The sequence below is a fragment of the Ictidomys tridecemlineatus genome, chromosome 1, assembly GCF_052094955.1.
Source record: "Ictidomys tridecemlineatus isolate mIctTri1 chromosome 1, mIctTri1.hap1, whole genome shotgun sequence".
In the NCBI taxonomy this organism is placed as follows: Eukaryota; Metazoa; Chordata; class Mammalia; order Rodentia; family Sciuridae; genus Ictidomys; species Ictidomys tridecemlineatus.
Window position 1 is genome coordinate 246,011,249 of NC_135477.1, and position 25,587 is coordinate 246,036,835.

A 25,587-nucleotide genomic window follows, 5' to 3' on the forward strand; every position below is an offset into this window, starting at 1 on the left:
TTTAAGAATTTTAAGTACATTTTATTAACAATGTATCCCTTTGATAAGATTATGCTTCAGGTGGCTTGTAATGCCCTTGACATAAACTGTACACATTATACAAAAACAAGAAAACCAGAACAACAAAAAAAATCAAGGTGAGCAAAACCATTTGGTGACAAATCTTATTTAAATTATACACAACTCAATGAAATATTCTTACGGAAAATATATAAATACTTTTCTTTCTATGTTACAGTTATACAATATAAATCAGATTTCAATGTCTGTTCAGTGACCTACAAACACCAGAACCTCCAAATATGTAGCAGCGTATTACTAAATTAAAAAAAAAAAAAGAAAGAAAATCATGTGGTTAGAGAGCATTAAGTCTGAAATTTTTTTTCACAATCCCTTACCACTTTTCAAAACATCATTTGTTTTATAATGCATCTTTAGGGTTTCTGAGAGAACAGTAATGAAACATTTTTCAACAATCATCTATAATTTTCACTTCCCTTCTCCTCCCCAAGACTTTGCATTTTGTGCTAAATCAACCTAGTTAAGTGGAAAAATTGTAAGATATACTTTTTTGGCATAAATTATATTTTTCAAATTAAGTATTTTATAAAGAAAGTCAAACAAAATGTGCAATTTATGCATGCTGTGGCATAGTTATTCACCTATATTACAAAAATACTCCAAAGGGGGTAAAATTCAACATTCTGGGAGTCATATAAATCTATAATGAATGAAAACTACCATGGGAACCTGGAACTTGAAACAAAAAAGAAAGAAAGAAAATGTTTCTAGAAAGATTCTTACAGATTTACCTGTTTCAATGTTCTATGACAAGCACTGCTATTGATTTCACTAAGTATGCTTTTAAGTGAAACTCTCTCTGTAGAGAAACTCTAGATGGTAACAAAGTATTTCATAAATGTAGAGAAAATGGATACCTTTCCCAACTTACGTTTTAGAAACTCTGAAATGTTCATTCATTCTAAGCAGTTCTTATTAAAGTCTCTCAATTAATTTTACCTTTTCTTTCTTCCCAAGTTTTAATGAATTGTGAGTTTGAGATGAAAGAGAAAGCAAAACACTATAGGGGGGAAAAATCTAACTTTCAAAGAACGTTTCCCAAAGTAGTTTACAAGTTCTTCTCACACAATAGCACCTCACTCTTACCATGCAAAAAATAACTGTAGTTATAATTTGAATGACAGACAATTTGGTTTTTATTGCTTAATGATCTGTGCTTTAATATGGGGATAAAAGGCATTCTCTGAATGGAATGAAATAAAATTTTATATAAATAGCAATAGACAAATCTAAATAAGCACTGACATCTCATTGTTGTACACTCTTGCCACTGTGACATGCCTTGAAACATTCAGCTTTAATGATCTCAAGCTCTAGACAAAAGAGCTGAAAACTACTAAAGCCACCATTTCTACAGGATTTGTATACATTATAATAATAATGTATGTACTTCTGAAAAGCCTCTTTTAATGTCACTGTCTTACAGAATGTCCTTATGTTTATAATCTTAGAAAAAAAATTAATTAGGGAGAACACAATTATCCTCCCTTCAAATAAACCTAAGCACAAATAGGAAACAAGAGTGTAAGAAATTTTAGAGCACATTTAATTATGAACACTAAATTTCTAATTTCTTTATTTATCCATATTTACTTAGTGAAGCAGAAATCTGTTCTTGAAAAAAAGTCAATTAGAAATGACAATTCACTTTACATAAGAAATTCACAGTTTACAACCAGTCTAACTGTTCAAATTCTTCCAAGTTATTCAATAATTACCAAGAATACAAATTTATGTGGACTAAGATTAATTCTAAAATCTTGAAAAACTACAGTGTTGATATTATTTTGGTATTCTATACTCTGGTAATATCTATTATTTATAGATGAATTTCTCATTTCTATTACCACTGACACCATTCCTAATCTTTTCTGCTATAATTTAATATTAACACCTATGTTAATCACTTGGCACTGCATGTATTTTTCATCATAAAAGTCTATTTTTATACAAACAAATACTCAAAAAAAATGTATTAGACCTGCCTGTCAGTAAAACCATGGATAAACCAAATAGCAATATAAATTTAAGTATAGACTTTTTTCTTAGTATACTGATAATCACAAAGCTCTGAGTGTCTTCCCAAAGTAAGTGCGATAGGCTGACATGATAATATACACAAACATGTCTTTCAAAGTAACAGTCAAAAAATCTGCTCAGGCTAATAGAAACAGCCTTAATTTCAGGATGGATGACTTAGATGGGCAAAGGGATGGTCTTGTGTATGTGACAAAAAAAAAAAAATTACTGTTAATTTTTTGAGGGATTAAACCACAGAGTTTATAGTCTAAATTAACTGAGGTAGTATTTAAAATGAATGTCTAAAATCTTATTCCCATTTTTAACAAGATTACTACACTATTTCCTTTGGAGTTTTTAACCATTATTTGGTTAAGTATCTCTGACATCTGGTTCTCTGGAAAGGCAGTTTAATAATCCAGGACCAAAGACCAAGGTGACAGGCAACTCTCTTAGAAGTACTATTGACATTTAAATAAACATTTGGGTTCAGTGAAGTTAAATTTTTTTTTTTGTTGTTTTACCTTCATAGAATTTTATGAGAGAAAATTTGAAGAACCACTTTTTAATACAAGCAGCAGCTTACAGCCCTTATCTGCTTTGTTATAATGTAAAGTTGCTACACAGTGCACATAAGAACAATTCACTGAAGTGCAGTTGAAGAGGTTTAGGAAGGAAGTGAGATGAAATGCTTCATCCCAATGGGAACTTTCAGTGCCAGTAAATTAAAAAAAACAAAAAAACAAAAAAACAAATCCAAACAAACAAACAAACAATCTGTGAATTATGTCTTCTAGTTCACAGGAATCTTTAACAGAGATCTCAAAGAATAGACACATTACAAAAAGGATCTGCAACTTGGGAAAATATTAACCAATGTTCTATGACTGTGTCAAAGCTGATGTGTAATTGTAAAAATGGTCTACACAAAAAAGGGTCCTAATCAGTCCAGCTGGATTTTTTTTTCTATTTCCATTTATATACAGATTTCAAAAAAGATAATCCTTTCATTTACAAGCATTCTAACGATGATGGCCATGCTATTTTTATATACAAATTTGCATATATGTTTAATTCCTGTAAAGATTTCCAAATATCTTTATACATATAGAAATTAGACAAACAAATACAACCTTGCCCTCATCAACTTAACAACTTCACAAATGTGATAAAGGCAAAATCACTGCATTTATTTAGTTTGTGCAAAACAAGAACACTGATATAAAAATTAAGTTACTGCTGCTTTAAAATTTAGGACTTAAGGCTTTTCACTACAAGTTTTAATCTTAATAATGAGTTTTGTTAACAATTTTTTTAAAAAGGAAATATGGCTCTTCTTTTCCCATGGAATGTGTAAATTGCAGGCAAACTTAACTTCTACAGGAGATCCAAAGTATTATTTAATGCTTTCCTTTGCTCTGGGTCTAAAGTAATAGTGCTTGCTCATGTTCCTGTTTAAAATGATGATACAGAAGTTGATGAAAATGGGAGTCCACTGGAAATATATGCATTCTATACATGGGAAATATTTTCAATTGACCTATCAAATGATTTTTAAATTTTAATCAGGAACTGTAGTGAAAAACCTTAACGGGTTCAAATAGCCTATAATAACACATTGCAACAAAAGAGGTGGAAAACAAATAAGAATCTTTATGTAGTCTAATAACATAAAAATAACTTACAAGTCCTGGGTTGTTGAGGCTCTTCATTTGCTTTGAGGATATAAACCTCTGAAGTAGTGTTACAAATATTAAGAAAATGTGGAAGGGCTAAAGTTCCCCTCTAATACCAGCAGTTACAGCACACCCCATTGTGGTAACAGGATGCAGACTTAGAGACACTGATTCCTGGTTTCCACGAATTAGTTAACAAACAAGGCATCTTTATATTTACTCTAAAAACAAAAAAATTCAGAAATAACATGTGAAGGGTGCTTCTGCATATCCTATTATTATTCCACTGTCATTATGCTTTTAAAATGAAAAAATAGAAAACCTATGTAGGTATTCAGTGCTTGGCTCTTGCATATGATGGTAACTGAAATTTTCAAAATTGTGTAATGAATCAAGAACCCTTCAAAGGGCTCAACAGGGGAGAGAAGGAAGTTGTTTTGGTTAAGGAAGTCAGCAGTTCCAACTGTTCATGTACCAGTAATTGCTGGAACAGTGTGCAGAAGATACTCCTGTCTTTGCTGCCCAGTCAGTCAGTATTTTCTGAGGCTTTCAGGAAATCCACAAATATGAATATATATAGTATATAAATCTATATACATCATAAATATGAGGTCAGGATTCAGCAGATGTATCAATTATAGGTTGCTTTGGTGGTATTGCCAACACAGCCTCTGCTTCTTCATGCATCTAGAGAAACATGATAAATTGTTAATGACTTTCACACAAATTGTCCATAATGTAGCTATATTAATTCAACAGAATTATTCTTGGAAGACAAATTTCAACAGTACAGATATTACTTACTTGTAAAAACTGTACATCTTGAAATAATTCTTGTATAAATCTCCGACAAGGAAGTCTAAATGTGCAGTGTGACAGCAAATGAGAAACCTCAGAGTAAAGGCATATGTCATCAAACGTTTGAGGATATTTCTCCTTGATTCTGAAAAAAAAGAAAAGACTGTGGTGTGATAAAAACTATAATCAATATTTAACTCTTTACCTCCAAAGTATCATTGACTTTTAAAATAGTTTTTTCTCCCGATATTGATTAGATGTCATATTTGGGGTGACAGTTTGAAGACTAGTCAATATTCCTTTCTAACACTTACATTAGATACTCTGAATTTTAGATTTGTTTTGAAGCTAGGTTTATTTATTTGTGTTTTCAGTCAGGTCTATGTTGCCTAGGCTGGCCTGCAACTTGCCATTCTCCTGCTTCAGCCTCTGAGTAGCTGATTTTTGTTTTAGTTTTTAAGATTATCAAAACCTGAAAGGATCCTGTAAAATTAGAAATAGTTTTTTTCACTAACATGAGAAATTGCAGTATTCATTTATCAGCCTAGGATGACTTAAATATTTTAAAAATCAAATTTTAAAATAGAGATTTGGGGCTGGGGCTCAGTAGTAGAGCGCTCGCCTAGCATGTGTGAGGCCCTTGGTTTGATCCTCAGCACCACATAAAAATAAAAAAACAAATAAAATAAAGGCATTTCTGTCCATCTAAAACTACAAAAAAAAATTTAAAAAAATATATATAGCTTTATAAAAAAGAAATTTTATTAGATTCAAGTTTATTAACATCTTTGACTGGGTTGTTTATATCTTCTAACACTTCAAACAGTGGCTTTTAGCTGGAACACTCAGAATCAGCTGAGGGATGGGGCAGGAGATACATACTCCTAGAGTGCTCAGTTCAGGGATCCATAGGGGACACTGGAACCTGTATTGACTTTTTAAAAGCCCTGGAAGAAACCCTGAGATACATTTCTTTTGAGAACCACTATTTAAAATAGTTCAAATAAAGATGCTGAAGAGTTTCAATTTGAATTTTCTTTTACTGTGCTGTTGTAATTGTAATTTAGAAAAACAACAAAACCCTGTAACTTTTTATTAAGAGAAAAAGTAGAAAAAAATTAAATCAAGAATATAGGTTTTTTTTTTTTTTAAACTTTCTGATCATAAGACTTCCTCATCTTCTTAAAAATTACTGAGGACCCACAAAAGCTTATCTATTTTTTTGTGGGGTATAGCTATCAATAACTACCACATCAGAGGTTCAAAAATATTAACTCATTTAGAAAAACCTTTACATGGTATCATAAATATATTTCAATAGAAAATCTAAGTTTTTCTACAATTAAAAAAAAAGAAGAATAGCATTGTTTTCTATAAATATTTTTTTTAAATAGTTGATATTTGTCTGGATATTTATTTATTTATGGTGCTGAGAATCAAACACAGTTCCTCACACAGACCAGGCAAGTGTTTTATCACTGAGCCACAATTCCAGCATTGTTTTTATGGTTTTACATTTTTGCAGATCTTTTATAAAGTATGGCTTAACAAAACAGTGCAATTCTCATGCTGCCTTTTGCATTCTCTGCTACAATACATTGTTGTGAGGAGCACATAAAGAAATAAGTATAAGAAAATCCACCGTTGGATATGCAATGTAGTTTATAACTTATTAATGTTAATCTGTCTAACTTATGAAGTACTTCAAGCGTCTTTTCTGACCTTAAAAAGCAGAATAACATTCATGAACATAATTTACTCACGTTAAAAGTCCAGTTTCATGACATTTAGTTGAAACTGAACTACTCAAATTAACGACTAGTCTTAGAACCTCTTTTCGAAGGAGTATGCGGCACATTGGTGTATCATCTGGAATTGTTTTGACACCTGAAAAGATAATTTCAGTGTGAAGTTATTTTATCATAATATAAAATGATTACAATACTGTTTTTGAACTTAATACTTGAAATCTAAAACTGAAATTAATTGCACTTGATCTGCAGACATGTAAGTGGTAGATACAGGAACAATATTTAAGTCTGTTAAATTACATAACTACAACTGACTCCCTACAGTTTTGAAACAAAGTATTTACAAAAGACAAAATCAAAAGTTTTATTAATAATGCTTGGAAGCGAATCTAAAAACTTACCTAGTAATAATTCTGTGCTTTTGGTGCTGCTAGCTGAGCCTTCTTGAGACACCCCATCACTGCACCCAGAAATCCCTGAAAACTTAGAGGGAACCACTTCTAAAGGATTGTGGATAGTTTGCTCACACCAATCAGAATATGGAATATCTTGAAGGTCTGAAGAAAAAAATGGTTTCAATGAAAGCATCATGGTGGCTTAATTCCTGTGTTTATACCGTACATTCTAAAAGAGAGGAATCTTTGTAATTTCTTTTGTTTTCAATAATTATTCTTCATAGTATTTTCAGTGAATCTATATTGCTCAGAATAGTGATTACACAGGGAACTCTGTTGAAGTCTAGAGAGATTTATAAATAAGGATTTATTTTCCCAAAATAAATACTGGAGCAATATGTGATTATTTAAAAAATTCAAGTAAAGATGTATATAGACTTAAAACTCAAAGTACCTTCTGGACCTTCCACACTCTTCCACCCTTCCTACCCTTATCTAAAAGCCCTTCTCTACAGTAAATGCCATTAAAAGTTTTGATGTATATAATTCCAGATCTTTTTATTCTTAGGTTATATTAGTAGGCTAATACTAACACATTAGTATTCTATGGCTTTCTCCCTCAACATTTATTATTCGATGGCTTGATCCTGCTACATCTTAATAATATAATTATCACACTTTTCTCGCTTATCTAAAATTCAGTTTATACTTGAGGTTTACATTTACTGTACTACCCATCCATAGTGAAGGTACGCTAACAAGGGATTTTTAAAGTCAACCACACATCCTAGTTCAAATGCTTTTATTTTAAAATTTTCTTGGGGGAATTACACTAAATGATTAGAGCAAACAGAAATCAGGACATCTTTAGTTATTCTTTTACAAAGTAATACTGGGCAATAAACAATTACACAACCTTAGTGCTATAAGAAATGTTGAGGCTATTATGAATGGGGTAGTTTTCTTAATTTCTCTTTCAGTAGATTCATCACTGATGTATAGGAATGCACTTGATTTATAAGTGTTGATTTTATATCCTGCTACTTTGCTGAATTCATTTATTAAATCTAGAAGCTGTCTGGTGAAATTTCTTGGATCCTCTAAATACAGAATCCTGCGTCAGCAAATAGTGATAGTTTTGAGTTCTGTTCCTATTTGTATCCCTTTAATTTCTTTCTCCTGTATAATCGTTCTGGCTAGAGTTTCAAGGACAATGTTGAATAGAAGTGGTAAAACAACATCCTTGTCTTTTTTAGAAATGCTTTCAATTTTTCTCAGTTTAGAATGTTGGGCTTGGGTTTAGCATATGTAGCTTTCACAATGTTGAGGTAATGTTCCACTATCCCTAGTTTTTCTAGTGTTTTGAACATGAAGGGGTACTGTATTTTGTCAAATGCTTTTTGTGCATCTATTGAGATGATCATATGATTCTTGTATTTAAGTCTACTGATGTGATGAATTATGTTCATTGATTTCTGTATGTTGAATCAACTTTGCATCCCTGGGATGAATCCCACTTGATCATGGTCTCTTTTTAATGTTTTTGAATGTAATTTGCAGAATTTTATTGAGAATTTTTGCATCTATATTCATCAGGTATATTGGTCTGAAGTTTTCTTTCTTTGATGTGTTTTTGGTTTTCCTATCAGCCGCATAGAATGAATTTGGAAGGGGGTTCCCTTCTTTTCTATTTATGAAATAATCTGGCGGACACAACATCTTTGTTTTGTATGTGGTGCTGAGGATCGAACCCTGTCCGAACGCACGCCAGGCGAGCGCGCTACCACTTGAGCCACATCCCCAGCTTATTTATGAAATAATCTGAAAAGTACTGGTGTTAATTCTTTTTTAAAGGTCTTACAGGCTGAGAATCCATCTGGTCCTGGGCTTTTCTCAGTTGATAGGCTTTTGATGTTTTCTATTTCATTGTTTGAAATCCATCTGTTTAAATCATATACGTCCTCCTGACTCAGTCTGAGTAGTTGTCTCTAGAAATTTGTTGATGTCTTCAAGACTGCCTATTTTATTGGAGTATAAATTTTCAAAATAGTTTCTAATTATCTCCTGTATTTCAGCAGTGTCTGTTGTGATACTATACTATTGTTTATTTTCATCAGCATGTGTTTTAGTGATTTTTCATCATGTATTTTAGTAATTTGAGTTTTCTTTCTTTTCATTAGTGTGGCTAGGGTTTTATCAAGTTTATTTATTTTTTCAAAGAAACAACTTTTTGTTTTGTCAATTTTTTGAATTGTTTCTTTAGTTTCAATTTCACTGATTTCAGCTCTGATTTTAATTATTTCCTGTCTTCTACTGCTATTACTGCTGTTTTGTTCTTCTTTTTATAGGGCTTTGAGATGTAATGTTATGTCATTTGTTTGTTGACTTTTATTTTTTTAATGAATGAGTTCAATTCAATGAACTTTCCTTAGTACTGCCTTCATAGTGTCCCAGAGATTTTGATATGTTGTATCAGTATTCTCATTTACTTCTAAGTATTTTTTTTACTTCATCCTTGATTTAGTCTGCTGTCCATTCATCACTCAATAGTGTATTATTTAATCTCCAGGTGTTACAGTAGCTTCTATTTTTTATTTTATTGTTGGTTTCTGATTTCTAGTTTCCTTCCATTATGATCTGATATAATGCAAGGTATTATTTCCATTTTCTTTGTATTTAGTAAGAGTAGCTTTGTAGCATAAGATAGGATCTGTGTGCTGCTGAGAAGAAAGCATATTACTTGATGGATGAAATATTTAATAAAAAAATTAAATCAAGAATATAGCACTTGTTTAATATAAGCCTTTTTTTTCTTAAACTTTCTGGTCTTAGGACTTCCTCACCTTCTTAAAAATTATTGAGGACCTACACAAGCTTATCTATTTATTTATTTATTTTTTTTGTGGAGTATAGCCCTCAATAACTACCACTTCAGAGGTTCAAAAAATTAACTCATTTAGAAACCCTTTATCTGTTATTATCAATATACTTCATTAAAAAAACCTAAATTTTTCTAAAACTCAAAAAACTGAGAAGAATAGCATGTCTTTTGATTGTAGCAAGGCTTTTGCCAGATCTAAACTTTAGAACATTCTGCTTATTTCCTCTACCTGTTTATCACAATCACAACAGATTAGAATTAGCTGTGACTGCCCTGTGGACTGGGCAATCAGGGGGCTAGTCCTTCTATTCAGTGAGTAAAACAGTATAGCAAAGCTCCATATAGTAAGAGTTTTATATGTATTTGTTGAACAAGTATGTGAAAAGAGAATTTGCATGAATAAAATCATAAACAATACAGCTAAATGATTATAGCCTTTTCTATTGTGCATTACAACTGACAAAGTTTCCCAAACTTATGGAAAATAATTACAAATAAGTAATAACAAAATAATTATAGCATATTAGGAAGTTGGACAGGGCTGTTCATATTGTGAAGGCCAAAGTCCAGGAATCTGTAAAATGCGGGCCCCACTGGGACATGAAACCAATTGAGGGTATCAATAACCCAGCACAATCTTATCCTTTTGTGCCACATTGGTGTGTCACCCTTAATCAGTTGGGAAGCTCTAAATTAGAGGAGAAATTTGGAAGACAACGACAGAGAACTATAGTCATCACTTGGTTTCTCTAAGGTTGGTTAAAGTAATATTCACTTAAAAAAGACATATATAGGTCATAATTTAAACGCATATATACTAATTTGAAATTGCTAATATATATCACCTGTTGATTCACATTAAAAATGTTCAATATGGGTCTATTTTATTTAAATACACATCAAGGGTGTCCAGTTACACAAAGCTAGGTATTAGAAATATATAAATGAGGGGCTGGGGCTAAAGTTCAGTGGTAGAGCATCTGCCTCACACTGGGCTCAATGCTCAGCACCACATTAAAAACAAATAAATAAATGAAGATATTGTGTCCATCTGAAACTAAAAAAATATATATAAAAAAAGAAATATAAAAATGAAAAAACATATAAAAATGAAAAGACATAACAGATTGTGTGCCTGGATGGAACTTACTGAGTAGAAGAGAAATAAATACCAAGTAACAATTACCAGAAGAGATCTGTGTGCAAAGGGCAATAAGAGCAAAAGTGGAGTGCAACACCTGACTTCAGAGAGTCAGAGAACAATTTGTAGACATGGTACTGCTCACAAGCAGGATGAGGACCTGCCAGATAGACCAAGTGTGACTGTGTGTGCTTGCATCTGTGTGGGAAGGGGAAGACGAAGAGACAAAGAGAAGACAACAGGGAAAACATGTTTTAAAGGCCCAGGAGTTGTTCAGAACTTCAAGTCAGTCAGTAATGGCATGTCAACTTTAAGAGACAATGATGAAAACCACTAGACAGATCAGAATCCTGTGTGTAGGGCATGAGTAGCCAGTAAAGTATTATAAACAAATTAATCATAGGCAATAGCATGAGTGATGAATGGGAGGGGATCAAAATTAGCATGTCCTAAGGAACAGGCTGAGCGAATGGCCTAAGTTTGTAGCAGTAAGAATGGAGTAAGAGGAGGTGATTGACAAGGTTGGTAAATGACTTCTGACTGGAACAGATTCAAATTCAGGTGGATTCACCTCAAAAGACATAATTACTCACTCACCTGAATGACTACATATTGCACTTAGTTGGTTACTGGGCTGGAAACCCAGAATTTCAATACAGACACAATAAAGGCAATTATCATCTGTATGCTCCTGTAGTCCAGTATCTTCTGTACTTTCTAAAAACAAAGAAGCATCTGAATGGATTGAATTCATTATTTCCGTAAGACTCATCTGCTGTCGTAGCAAGTGAAAAGAGTTTTTTACAAGACCTCCAGTTCCAGATGGAAGACCTGTATATAAGTAAATATAAAACAATCTTATAAAGATAGTATTAACAAGGTACCTTTTTTCAAGGTTCCTTAAACCATGTGAAATTTTCAAAGAAAGGAATCTAGGGATGACAACCAGAACTCTTTTATGACTCAACATTTAATTTTAACTGGGGAGAAAAAAGAACGTTTTGCTAAAAATTATGAAAATAACGATTGCACAACATATATTATTTTTAACATGGGGTTTTAAATACAAAATGGAAAACTGAGATACTAATTAATGTATCATATCAAATATCATCAAAATTTGCCCAAGTAAAAGTAATAATTCTAAGTTGTTAAAAAAAGTCAAGATTATGAAGCTAGTGGGATTCTATATCATGTACAATGAGAATGAGAAATTATACTCCATTTATATACAATGTATCAAAGTGCTTTCTACTGTTATATATAACTAATTAGAACAAATGCAAAAACAACAACAACAAAAAAAAAAACCGAAAAAAACAAACAAAACCTGTGGCTTGCCAGGCAGGGTGGCTTATACCTGTAATCCCAGTGGCTTAGAAGGCTGAGGCAGGAGGATCAGGAGTTCAAAGCCAGCCTCAGCAACATAGCAAGGCCCTAAGCAACTCAGTGAGATCCTACCACCAAATAAAATATAAAAAAAGGCTGAACACATAGCTCAGTGGTTAAGCACCTCTGGGTTCAATTCCTGGCACCCCCCCCAAAAAAAAACAACACCTGTGTTTTATATGCAATGTGTTTATAACACATAATTGTTCGTAACAAAGAAAGATTATGTAATTAATGAGAACATTTTCATATATCTCTGCATGCCAAAACATTTCTTTAACCTATGAGAATTACTGTTATATAAGTTTTATATGTACCACTTTTTTGTTGTTGTAGGTGGACACAACACCTTTATTATTTTAGTATTTTTATGTGGTGCTGAGGATCGAACCCAGGACCTCTTTTCTGTTAGCAAGTGCACTACCACTGAGCCACAACCCCAGCCTCCCATGTACCACTTTTTAAAAACAGAAAAAACAAATTTAGTTTTTTCTTTTTGACAGGCTTAGTATTTAGTTGGAAAACCACTTTAAGTCTTTCAAAAAACCAAACCAAACCAATGGTTTAATTTTAGGGTGACTCAGAACAGTTAATTTCGGTGTAATTTTAAAGTGACCCAAAGGTGGATAAACCAGAAGTTTTAATGTCACCCTACAAAAAAAAATTAAGAATTTTATTTTTCACATAAAAAGGGAGCCTTATGAGAACTAAGATTAAGTATTACCTCCTGCATCATGGGCAAATACTCTCGCACCTCGATCATCATGTGGAGGTATATTTTTTGTCTGAAAATAAGGAATATCCTTTACCTACAACAGATACAAATCATGTTAAATCCTGTTATTAAAAAAAGCCCACCTTATGAACATTAAGAAAATTAAGTGAAATACAACTATAATTATTATAGTATGTAAACCTGCAATGAAAAGTTTATTAAAAATGTTAAATTGTCAAAACTTGACAGAACAATCCTTAAAGGCTTTTTATTATATTCTTGATAAACTAAATAGATATTCAAATAATTATTTTAGCATTTATTTAAAATGTCTTTAGACTTTTCAGCAAATGTGTATTCTTTAATACTACTATATAACATCTAGAGATTTGTAGGTATCTCATGGGATTGGGGTAACTTTCTATGGCTGGACAGCACATGTGTCTTCTTTAGATGGCAAAAATAGGATCAAAGATGAAAAAAAAGAATAAGTAAAATGAAACTACAAAACAAGGTTAGTAATTTATTAAATTTCTACCGGTAACATACAGATAAACAAATGAAACAAGATGCCAATTTAATTTGAGAAGAAAGAGAATAATCTCCTAGAAACCTGGAGGTATGAATAAAAGAGTGTGGTGTGAATAAAAGAGTATGAGATAGTTGATCAAAGTGAATTTTCATCTTAAAATTTCTTTAGAAGAAACTACTTCCAAAAAAAATAAAAATCATCTTTCCCATAATTAGTGTCTACTCTAAATTATAATTTCTAGGAAACAACTTTTACATAAAATATGAAAATATAGGAAGCCAACTCATAGACTGGAAGCGAACTCATAGGGAAATAAGAAAAATCATAATGATACCTGGAATATATCATTAATATCTACTGGAAGAGCAAGACCAATGTAGTCATCTGAGCCGCCATATGTAGCACTGGACACCATGGACCTAACTGAGGAGGATCGCTGCAGGGTATTTTGATTAATGGGACTTAATAAATCTTCTTTATCTAATGATGCATAACTTAAAGCTTTCATGAACCTATAATACAAACAAAAAAAACCTTACATTAGTTTCTTTTTTTAAATATTAAAAAAGTAGCTGGTCAAATACTAAGCAGTACCATCTTGTTTACTAAAAATGTATAAACACTTAAAAATATCATCTGTTGTAGGCTGATGTACAAATGGTCACCAGCAATATTTTCTATTACCAAAAGGTAAGTTACTGGAATAAATTAAACATCTAGAAGTTAAAAAGAAACTTACCTAGAGATAGAGGTATAGTTCATGTATGATTTTTGCAATCACTAGGGACTGCTGAATTTGTTATTATATCGTTAATCATATATTTATTAACATTCAATATTATATTTAGAAAAAATAAGATCAATTACTTATCATTCTTTGTGAGGTTATTACTTTAGTGGTTTCATTATCAATCTAAGATTTATGTAACACAGAAGGTACATCCAATACAGTGAAGTGGAACCATTCATAAATATTACAAGGGAGAGCCTATAAGGCTCTATTATATAACAAAGCACTGATATTTCTACAATGCACTCCTTACTAGTAATTCCATAACAAATATGGCATACTGGCTATAAGATGTGCCTTTGTAATACAGATTCAGATTCTTTTTTTAAAAAAATTATTTTTTAGTTGTAGAAAGACACAATACCTTTATTTTATTTATTTTTATGTGGTGCTAAGGATTGAACCCAGTGTCTCACACATGCTAGGCAAGTGCTCTACCACTGAGCTACAACCTAGCCCCCAGATTCTTACTCATGCAACAGACATGTAAAAATATTTACTTGGTATCTGCTTTATATACACAAGTTTTTATCCACAAATAAAAATGTGTGTGTGTATGTGTGTGTATATATGTATATGTGTGTGTGTGTGTGTGTGGGTGTGGGTGTGTATATGTTTTTTTAATTTGGAAATCAAGTCTTTAAATAATGCTCATGCCATCTCATAGTAAATCAAAGAATTATTTCACAAAACACAAAAAATGCTTCATAAAACGGGGCTATTAAGATTATCAAAACAGAAACCACCTAAAACGACTCTTAAATCTATGATTTTCATAAAAGAGATCAGTGGTTTCCAAATTGTACTGTTATACCTTTCCCAAAAACTCTTCAAAGAATACTGGAGCAGGGGGAAACAATTACTGAATTATTCTTCTTTCCAATACCTATTTCAACTAGCATAGCTCCATTTTTTAATCTTTTCTATGTATTAGGTCTCCATAGGAAACTTTTTTTGTGGGGAGAAAAAAAAAAGCTTATCTGCTTAAAAAGCAACACTAAAAAAGCTTAAAACCACTGATCTAGTCCAATCTCTACCAGATGAGGTAACTGAGGCCTAGACATTCCAAACTCATGAGCTATACAGCATATATTTGTAATCATGAGCTGTTGACAAGCATGCCTGCCATTTTTATAAATTGTGAGAGGGCCAAAGCCAGTGAGTTTCAGTTATATCAGACATTACTGTGTAATCTTTATATTCGACACTGGGAACAACATTCAATACCTACTACCAGGAATCCCCTCCTCTATTAAATGTGTAATTACTGAAAGAAGACTGAGAATATACTTAATGTTATTAATAATTTAATGTAAGAGACAGATGGATTTCATAAAGTCACTGCCAAAGATGATAATAATACTAGCTAACTTTTATTAAAGGCTTACTATGTGTCAGACACTATTTTAAGTATGGACATATAAAAATCCATTTAAATCAGTATAAATCAATGATTTAAAGCTGAAGAAAAAGTTGTTTAGAAGCAGCTGGCTCAACAACAAAAATCAGTTATGGAAACATTAAATATTAAAATTAATATTGCATTCTTTTAAAGATAAAAGCTAAACTGTTCATTGTGAACAGTTTATATATGGTAGAAAAATCCTTGCTGAGTCCTAAGGAGCAAATAATTCATTTAGTGTTTATTAGGTGTCCACTTAATAATTATAAATATTGAAAATAATTTAACTGAAATATTCAGTTACTTAAAAACAAACAAAGAAACAATAACAAAAAATACCCCAAAAAAACCAAAAACCAAAACCCCCCCCAAAAAAAGAGGTCAACTTTTGGAGCCTTAAATTGACCTACCTGAAAAGGTTGTTTGTTATTGTAGGTCTTAAGCTCCTGATTCCCCCGACATGCTTCTTTTTAAAATCGATCCTTGCAGAAGCGAGAAATAAATAAAAAAAAGCTCGTGACTTGTGTGTTCTTACAAAGCATGTATGTTTATTTTCAGGGCCTAATGGAATTTTGTATTCCCCCCTCGCAGCTGCAAGAATCCATTTCAAATCATATCGGGTAACAAGGAGCTTATAGCCTACCATAGTAAACAAGTTCTGAGGATTATGTCGTAGTATTAACCTGAATAATGTTTTACATTTAAATCTGTTGAAATACAACCACTATTTCTTCATTTTTAAATATATATTTGCTTACCTGCTTGGCGTTAGTCTGGACTCAAAACTGTTGGCCTTCATGGTGATGGTATCAGTAAACAGCACATCTTTTGCTGGAGATGCCAAAGCTTCAGAGTGAGATAAGGATGGATGCATTCTTTGCTGCTGTAATCTTTTCAATGTAGCATAGCCAAAAGCATCTCTAGAACTTGTGTAACTGAAGTTACAATCTGCTAAACTTTTAATTGTAGCAATAGAAGGTGCTTTGAGGGACTGTGCTCTTCTAGGAAGTGTGTGAGAAGAACCAGGAGGCACCAGGGACACCGAATTTGACTTGGAAAGAGACAGATGGTTAGACTGTGGTGTCAAATAGTGGCTTGTTTTAACAGTTTTCGTACTTACCACAGTACTCATACTTCCACAGTCTGTGTCCATAGTTGTAGCATCTACGCCTACTGTCTCTCGTGAAGGACTTGAGCTCATTGAACTTATGCCACTTGTTGTGGTATCTGTATTAAAACTTTGGCTACGAATCTTCATATGTGAACTTGTTGAACTTTCTACAACTAACCTTTCTCGGCTAGTGTTTTCTTTGTGATTCTCTGTACCAAAACTCTTGGTGAATTTTAAGTCATTCTCTCCAATACTTGGAGTACTACCAGTGTCATCAATGTGCTTATTCCCAACAAATGAAGTTTCTAATTGTAATGTTTTCTGAACTGTGGCCATAGGTGTGAAATCATCACTATGATTAAAGTCAACGCTGGGTTCCGTAAGTGTTCTGATTCGTCTGTTGCTTGTCTTATTTTCAGATGACATTTTTCCTCCTTTTGGATCACTGCTACTACGATGTTTTTTATTAGGCAAAGTAAGCGAATTTAAAATACGATTCTTCACAAGTTTACTAGAAGCAAAGAAAGGAAATGAATTTTTATCCTTGATGGGTCCAGGTCTATCATAAAATGCTGGCTCTGAATCTTCATTGATGTCAAGGAAAAAGGTACTAGTAGAGCTGCTGCCAAACCGGTCATCCTCCATTATGAACATACCTAGGATTGAAGGGTCAATTAATTAAAGCACATAAAAATAAAAATTTCATTTCACTATTAGTGATACCACATTTCAAGAAAATTTAAAAATCTGTTTTAAATTGTACTAGTTATTTGGGGGGAAAATTAAGATTGTGTTAAACCATTATGCCACATGGAAAGTGCTTCCTTAAAACTCATTTAGATTTGAATAAAATGTAAAATTACGTCATTATGAGAAACTCCTATTATTCCAAAGAAAAGCTATAAGACTCAGTATGGCACAGCTTACATAAAGTTTCCTTTGACTTTCCAAATACTCAAGATGTAATTAAAGGGAAAAAGGATACTTGAGCATGGATGTTTGGTCAGCTGGTATAGACTCCATATGCTAGGTAAGCACTGTATCATGGAGGTGTCTTATATAAGACACTCCATAATTTAAAATGCACTGTTTTGCTAAAAAATGAAGATGTAGGGCTGAGGTTGCAGCTCAGGGGTAGAGCGCTTGCCTAGCATATGTGAGGCACTGGGTTTGATTCTCAGCATCGCATACAAATAAAGTTTCATTAAAATTTAAAAAAAAATTAAAAAATAAAGATGTTTAAACAGTAAGTAAGTAGCTTAGAAAAAAAATAAATTAGGCATAAAACAAATACAGTTAAGTTTTGAAATTACACACAAATATTAGTATTGGCTAACTTTATGTGAACCTATCACAATACTCACTTGATGGTGCAGATTCACTTTCACTATTATGTCTAGAGCTGGTTGACTCTGAGTTCAAGCTCAAGGTACTTGGGATAGATGAGAGTTCATTACAGAGTTGTTCCACATCATCTGGAACAACTGGCCACAGATGTTTGCGACTATGCCTCACAGCATCCCAGTTGTGACATTTTAGAATATCACAGCCTTGTTTGGTTTTAGCTATTAGCCCAAGTACATATACACAGGTCCTGTATGTAAAAAATGTAATAATGAGAGTTTTCAATTTCTGGTTGAGTGTTCTTGGAGCAACCACAGAACAACCAATTTGCTATATATACATCTGAATTTTCCTTAAAAATATTAAAAATTGTTTAATTTCTGCAGAATTTATATTAAAACTAGTTAGGAATGAATTAGCAACAAAATCATGCAAATCTTTCTAATGAAAGTAATGATTACAACAAAATTTTAAAAACAACATGTTCTTAGTACAAATATGGAATATCTGGGCATTGAATTACTGGACTTCCTGAAGAGTATTACATATTGCATTTTTCTTGTTTACTTACAAGGTAAACTTTAATATTAAAATAAAAATGGAATAAAGATATTACAGAGTTCATTAAACTCTTTGTTAGAATTTATAGTAAACTAACAGTTATGAACTACAAAATACTTTGCTTTATATCTTATTTATGAATAATAATATATGATTAAAAAGATTTCTGGGTTAAATGACATACCCTCTGATGGAAAGAACTTCACACTGTTTTGCAAGTTTTAGTATATCAGGAATCACATTTTCTTCCTGTAGCAAATTGAGACCCCAATTTGATGAGCCAATATTTCCCTGAAAAAAAAGAAAAATACTTAAAGAAAATACAAGGTTGATTATTTTAAGAGATGTGACAAGCTACTAAGAAACAAATTTAAAGCCATGAGAGAGAAAAATCTGAAAAAACTCTCATATAAGAAATGTTAGAAATAAATTAATATTCTATTTATCTTAGCAAGAGAACCAGAGCCATAAAAACTAAAAGTTTAATCATTTATTCTGTCAGTGTAAAAATAATATTTAAACTGGCAGAAAATGTTAGTTTTGGAATATTTAAAAGCAAGTTCTAAAAAAATAATTTTAATATTTTACTATTAATGGGAAAAATGAAAAAAAATCTAAAAATTGCGAAGATCTTACAGAAGTTTTTATTACAAACCAAGGCCCAAAGAGATGCTTTCAGTTTTTTAATTTCTTCCCATTTATCCAAATCTGGTGTGCGAACATTGTGACACAGTTCTGTAATAATATTCTGGAAAAAAAAAATCACATAAATGTACTCCTAAGTATACTTCCTTATTGCATTGTTAAATCTAAGATTTGCTTTTACTCATTTCTGCACATTTAAAATTCTGAAGTAATTTTATGTAAAATATCTTATTAGAAAACATTAGTGCATAGGTTCTGAGTTCATATTCTTATTAGATTGTGTGACTCTGAAAGTCAATTAACCTCTGCCCTCCATGCCTTGATGTCCTAATTTCCAAATTAGGGATTATAACAGTATGTATTTCATAAGGTTTCATGATTTAATAATCACATATAAAGTGCTCCACAAAGTACATATTGCCTAGTATTGTAAAAAGTCATATAATTATTATTTCTTTTAAAAATAGAAACTAATGCTTAGGTTTTATCATATTTTATAAATAATAACATTGAACAATTCATTTAAATTTTTAATAAATTTATTTTCAAATATTAATATAAGGTTATCTTCCTAACAGTCTTCATAGACATATATAAAAACACATGAAACTATAGAGTATATTTATGCAAAAGTTTGGCCTCCTGAGATTTAACACTGATACAAAAAAAGAACTAAACTGCTAGATCACTATCATTCTCACACATACACATAAATATTTCTACAACTATTTCTTGAAAAAATGAAAAGTTATATTTATTGAAAATACCTAGTTACAAGACATACTATAAACACAGTGAATATACAAACTACACAAAGAACAAATGCTTGTCCAAACCCATTATATTCCATGAAGTATATAAGAATAGGGATGTTCACAAACAGCGATTTTTCAATTTGTTGCTAACTGGCAATAACTGAATCTGTTCAGTTTAAATTCCCAATGAGAGCAAGAAAGAAACTTATTTTTTTAATATGTTTTTAAGGAGATTTTAATTTTTCCAATAAATGACAAAGGAAAGCATTTCAGCTCTTTACTGGGTTGCTTATTCTCCATAACAAGTTAGCTTTTCCAAAGGTCACACACAAAACAGAGAAATGCATGCAAGCCAGCAATATTCTTAGGGATTACAAACACAGAATACTTAAGTCAATTATAAGACAGATAACTATAAAAGCAATTAGGCCACTGCCTTTATGGCTTCTGAAAAATTTTTTCAAAGATAATATTTAGCAACATTAAGATTTTTTTTTAATATGATAATCATTTAAAATTACCTGTACTTCCAATAAATGACAGCCTGTTTTGTGGTGTACCAGTTGTCCATAAAGGTGTACAGGCAGGTAAACATGAGGACGCTGTAATCTAATATAATAAAGATCTTTAAGATAGCCACTGCTTTATTTAAATATGCTAATTAAAACATTAATAATTTACTGGATAAAATACAATTCCCCAACATATATAAAAATATGGAAGTGTAATAGCATAAAGATTTCTCTGGAAAAATAAGAATTTACTAGGTCTCACAATACTGGTGAGAGCTGGGACTAGAAAAAAGTGACTCCTATGAAACATGAGTATGTAGAAAACTAAAAAAAAAAAAAAAGATTCATTACATTTGATTTTACAATTTGGTTTTAACTTTGACAATAAGGACTAATAATAAATTATTCCACAGACTGGACTACATACCTTTGGTTACTCCGCCGAACATAGTTATCACCATCAATAGGCTTCCGATAAGTAGTAAGTGCTTCATTAAGTTGCTCTTCAATCAAGTCAACATATTTTGAATTATATTCCTAGAAGACAATACTTCTTAAATTGCATACAGTTTCATAATAACATTCACAAAACTTCTGTCAGGTACTTAACAAATTTTAAAAGCATGTTTATGAGAAAAATAAAAAATCTGTTTAGAAATTTAAAAATTTTGGAAAGAGGAGAAATGACCACACAGAACAAATTTCAAGTACAATGGTGAAAAAGAAGAGTACTTCTTTCATATCTGAGGCCAGCTTATTTAAAAAACAGACAGTAAAAACATAAAAGACATAAAAAGTAACTATAAGATAAAATGCTTTCAAAAACAATACCACTATAGACATAATTAGCAAGAGTCAAAAACACAGAAGATCCAAAGAATGGTAATACCCAATTACTATCATAATTATGTGATGGTGTCAACAATGATTTATTTATAAGGTTTTGAGTCATGAACTATTTGTCTATATATTTATTGTAAGTCTATTTTTTTTAGTAGTGGGCAAATCTTTTCCTATAGAAAGTCAGATAGTGAATATTTTTTGTAGGCCATATATCTGTTAACCCTACCAACTGTCATTTTAGAGAGAAAGAAGCTATAGGCAATACAGAAATAAGAATATATGCATTTTAAATAAACTTTATGAACACTGAAATATAAATTTCATAAATTTTCACTTGTCACAAAATATTATTATTCTTTTGATTTTTTTCAATCATTTAAAGATAGAAAAACTATGCTCAGAAGGTCACACTAAAACAGGCACTGGACTCTATTTGGCTGGGAGGTGGGTCAAAATTTGCCAACATCTGACTAAATAATGATCTCAGATAAAAACTGTCTCAATAAAATAGGAGTAAACTAAGGGAAGAAAGTCATGTTTAACCAAATTTCTGAAACCAATCAATCTCTAATTGGTACCATGAATGATAGTGTTTCTCTTAATTTTAGAAAAAAATTTCATCTTAGATACTTTGTTACTGTGATTACACAAGTATCTATAGGACACTTACATGTGGCTGAATGCACTAAAATCACCATAGTCCATTAAGTAACCAACCTAAAGAGTTGACAGCTACCCTAAAAGTCAGCTCTCTGAGTTGGTTGACAGACGGAATGCAAAAGTGACTTCCTCCCTCCTATCTTCAAATTTACTTTCACAGTCCTCTACACAATCTTCAAACTTTCTCACAGGAAGAGTTTTCTCTACTTTTTACAGACAACTCTCTTCACATCTGTGCTTTTGTTACATTCTATTCTTTGCCAAGAATCCATTTCATCAACTATGTCTCTCCTCTCACTAGGTCAAAAAAATTCTGACTTCCTCACTCCTTAAAACAAAAATTAAGATTTAAACAGTCTGCCTACTTTATGACCTGCTCTAATCTACTGAAGGAAATCAAAAGTAGAAAGAGTATAATGTTCAAGCTTGGGGATCTATAATTAGCATATTCTTGTCAGCCTCAACATTTTCATTCACAAATCAGAAATGACAGAATGTATTTCATAGAACTGTTGTGAGGACTGCATAAAATACTTAAAAAGTGCTCAGTCCAATGGTAAACAATGTTTTCTTTCCTTTCTCTAATTAGAGAGTAAATTACATTAAACTATGGTTTTATACTTTCCATTACTGCTTAAACTAAATGTTTCTACAATGCAGCCCATTTACAATTTTTACTAAAACTGCTATAATAAAATTCACCAATGATCTAATAATCTAATTTAACATCTTGCTTTACAGTTTTGATCTAATGTGACTTCACTGGCCTCTCCTTCCTGAATCATCCTTTACTGATACCATTCTTTTTTTGAGGAGATGGGGTACCAAGGATTGAACCCAGGGGCACTCAGCCACTGAGCCATATACTCAGAACTAATTTGTATTTTATTTAAATACAGGGTCTCACTGAGTTACTTAGCTCCTTGTTTTCGCTGGGACTGGCTTTGAACTCGTTATGCTCCTGCCTCAGTCTCGGGAGCCACTGGGATTACAAGTATGCACCACGCTATAACCCTTCTTCCTAATAATTTCTTCCCTTTGTCCCTTTCTTTCCCTATTAAGCCAGGGTGTTCTCTAGGAGAAAATGTTGTCTTCTTTGTGCTCTGATGTTTTCTCTAGTGACCTCATTCATTTCATGTTTTAACTACTACTATATACTGTCATCTTCTATTCATATCTAAATTCCAGACCCATATTTTCGAATGTATCCTGGATACCATCACTAGGTCATCCCACAGAAAACAATTCAACATATTCAAAATTCACTATCCTTATGCTACAAACCACTTTTTGTAATCATGATCTCTTAATGATGATCCATTATAATTCTGTCATTAAATTAGAAACCTTGTAAGTCAAACTGGAATCCTCACTCACTTATATACAATCAATCCACAAATCCAGTCTACCTTATTTTTAAAATGCCTAGAAAATGTATCCTTGCCTATCAACCTCACTATGAAGTTTAGACCCTCATCAATTCTTGCTTATATACTAGTGTCAGTATTCCTAGACCTTTCCTTTGATAATCAGACTTCCATTTCTATGCTGCAACCCATCATGTTTACAAAGCACAGTTCTGACCATGGTAACTATTTAAAGACTTACATGATTCCCCACTAGTAGAAAACTGAATCCCTTAGTATGATTTAATGTAGCTTGAAAAATTCTACAAACTAGTTCTAATTTACCATTCTAGCCTCATCTTACCATTACCCACTGGTTCTAGCCCCAACTACACTGGAATATGGTTTTCTTCACAAGTTTATGAAGTTTCAATAACCTATACGGATTTATTCTGTCTCCTCTTCTTGAGTACTCTTTTTACAATTTGTTTGCCTACTTACTCCTCAAGACTATTTAAAATATCACATTCTCCATTGAGCCTGTCCAAGTTTTGTTTTGCTGGTCCCTAGTGCAGAATTGCCAAGGTCAATGCTTGTAATGGCCCTCAGCACAGAATCATTAATCTCTTCTTTGTGTTCCCTTGTACACTTGCATGTGCCTTTATTATGCCCCTGTTACCTGAAAGCATCACACCAAATTTGCTAAATAATTTCCTAATTTGTCTAATATGGCAATCAATTTCATCATGTTAATAGGTTTAAATGTCTTCTATTTAAAACATAAAATTATCACGTGTTATTTCAGCTCCTTAATTCATCAATTATTGAGACTTCACACCTGAAACTGAATGCTTTAAAGTTTTAGGACTTTTCATTTCCTTTTTTTTCTTTTTTACTCATACTAGGGATTGAACCCAAAGGAACTCTCCCATTGAGCTACATTCCAAGCTCTTTTAATTTTTTCTTTTGAAAAAGGGTCTCACTTAGTTGCCCAAGTTGGCTTTAAACTTGAGATCCTCCTGCCTCCAGCCTCTGGAGTCTCTGGGAACACAGGCATGCACCATCATGCCTGTCTACTTTAGTACTCTTAATAAATAAAAATCTATGAAATATGGATCAATACAGACAATGTAATAAACTAAAACTATTTAAACAAAGGATAGGAAAGAAATGATAAATGGTTTTAAATGATGAAAATCTAAAAATATTTACAATGGTTTAGATTGTTTTGTTCATGGGTTTTCTAAGATGCTTTAACAATTTATAATGCTACAAACAAAATAATGAAGCCACAGGGATAACCAGCTAAAGAAAAGCTAGGAAGTTGTCTTATACCTTCAAGGTACCCCGTTCTTATGTAGTTTCCCTACTACCTATGACAACAAGAACTTTGTTCTGATTCATGTAAAGTAACATCCTAAAATAAAGCTTAATTAGATGATTACATTTGCTTAACTAGAATAGTTTTCAATCTTCCTTCATTTGGAAAATTGTTTTAGCATGAAAGCACACATGCAAAGTTGTAGTCTGTATAAAGGACCCAAGGAATAAAAGAAATAATGGTAAAATAGTGTTGACAAATTACAAGTAATACATAAAATCAAATGAATTTAAAGCAAAATTTCAATAAGATACATAAAGTCAACATTTCACTATAAAAGAAATAACTACACTTAAAAATGGCTAAATACATAGGACTAGAACTTGACTTCATATGAATATTTAAATATTTAATCTCATTAATTTTAAAACATTGATGATATTTTAAAAACTCTCTAAATTTACAAATGCATTTCTCAGGATGAAAACTTTATTCAATAAGAAGTTACCTTATGCCACTTTTCCAACTGTTTTGCTACATAACCTCTTTCATTCAAGTAGGAAAACCCTTTTGGAATGGAGAGAAATCTGTAAATTAAAACAAGTCATAATTTAATAAAGGGTCCAGTAAAATATTTTTAAAGAGCTAAAATAACTCAAACAAAAAATGTGATTAAAGAGATAAAGGATTTTAGGAAAAGCTACCCTTTAAAGTGAAAAGGTCAACTATAATTTACCAAAATATCAATTACAAATGTTTTTTCAATCTTTGAAATACATATAAACCTAATCACAAAGACGATGCCATGAAAAGCATGAGAAAAACAGAAAACAAAACATCAAGAATAAAAACGAACAGAGTTTCAATATTAAAGAATGGGTACAATTAAAATAGGCATATTTCAGAAGATAAAAGGTAA

General features: G+C 31.8%; 1 protein-coding gene across 4 annotated transcripts in view; it reads right to left on the reverse strand.

Moving 5' to 3' along the window:
- Rictor (RPTOR independent companion of MTOR complex 2) overlaps positions 1 to 25,587 on the reverse strand; it is a 116,030-nt gene continuing 90,443 nt past the window's right edge. For 3 of the 4 annotated variants that reach the window (XM_078017782.1, XM_078017785.1, XM_078017795.1), the window contains 15 exons: positions 25,177 to 25,255; positions 20,926 to 21,035; positions 20,508 to 20,595; positions 19,242 to 19,334; positions 18,771 to 18,877; positions 18,046 to 18,275; positions 16,329 to 17,337; positions 15,981 to 16,052; positions 13,713 to 13,890; positions 12,856 to 12,940; positions 11,340 to 11,573; positions 6,727 to 6,882; positions 6,338 to 6,461; positions 4,581 to 4,719; positions 1 to 4,463 (listed from right to left, as the gene is read on the reverse strand). In XM_078017782.1, coding sequence (XP_077873908.1) covers positions 4,389 to 4,463; positions 4,581 to 4,719; positions 6,338 to 6,461; positions 6,727 to 6,882; positions 11,340 to 11,573; positions 12,856 to 12,940; positions 13,713 to 13,890; positions 15,981 to 16,052; positions 16,329 to 17,337; positions 18,046 to 18,275; positions 18,771 to 18,877; positions 19,242 to 19,334; positions 20,508 to 20,595; positions 20,926 to 21,035; positions 25,177 to 25,255 — 2,779 coding nt within the window. In that variant the 3' untranslated portion in view covers positions 1 to 4,388. The remainder of the gene's footprint in view (positions 4,464 to 4,580; positions 4,720 to 6,337; positions 6,462 to 6,726; positions 6,883 to 11,339; positions 11,574 to 12,855; positions 12,941 to 13,712; positions 13,891 to 15,980; positions 16,053 to 16,328; positions 17,338 to 18,045; positions 18,276 to 18,770; positions 18,878 to 19,241; positions 19,335 to 20,507; positions 20,596 to 20,925; positions 21,036 to 25,176; positions 25,256 to 25,587) is intronic. The other variant, XM_078017788.1, reaches the window with a different exon arrangement.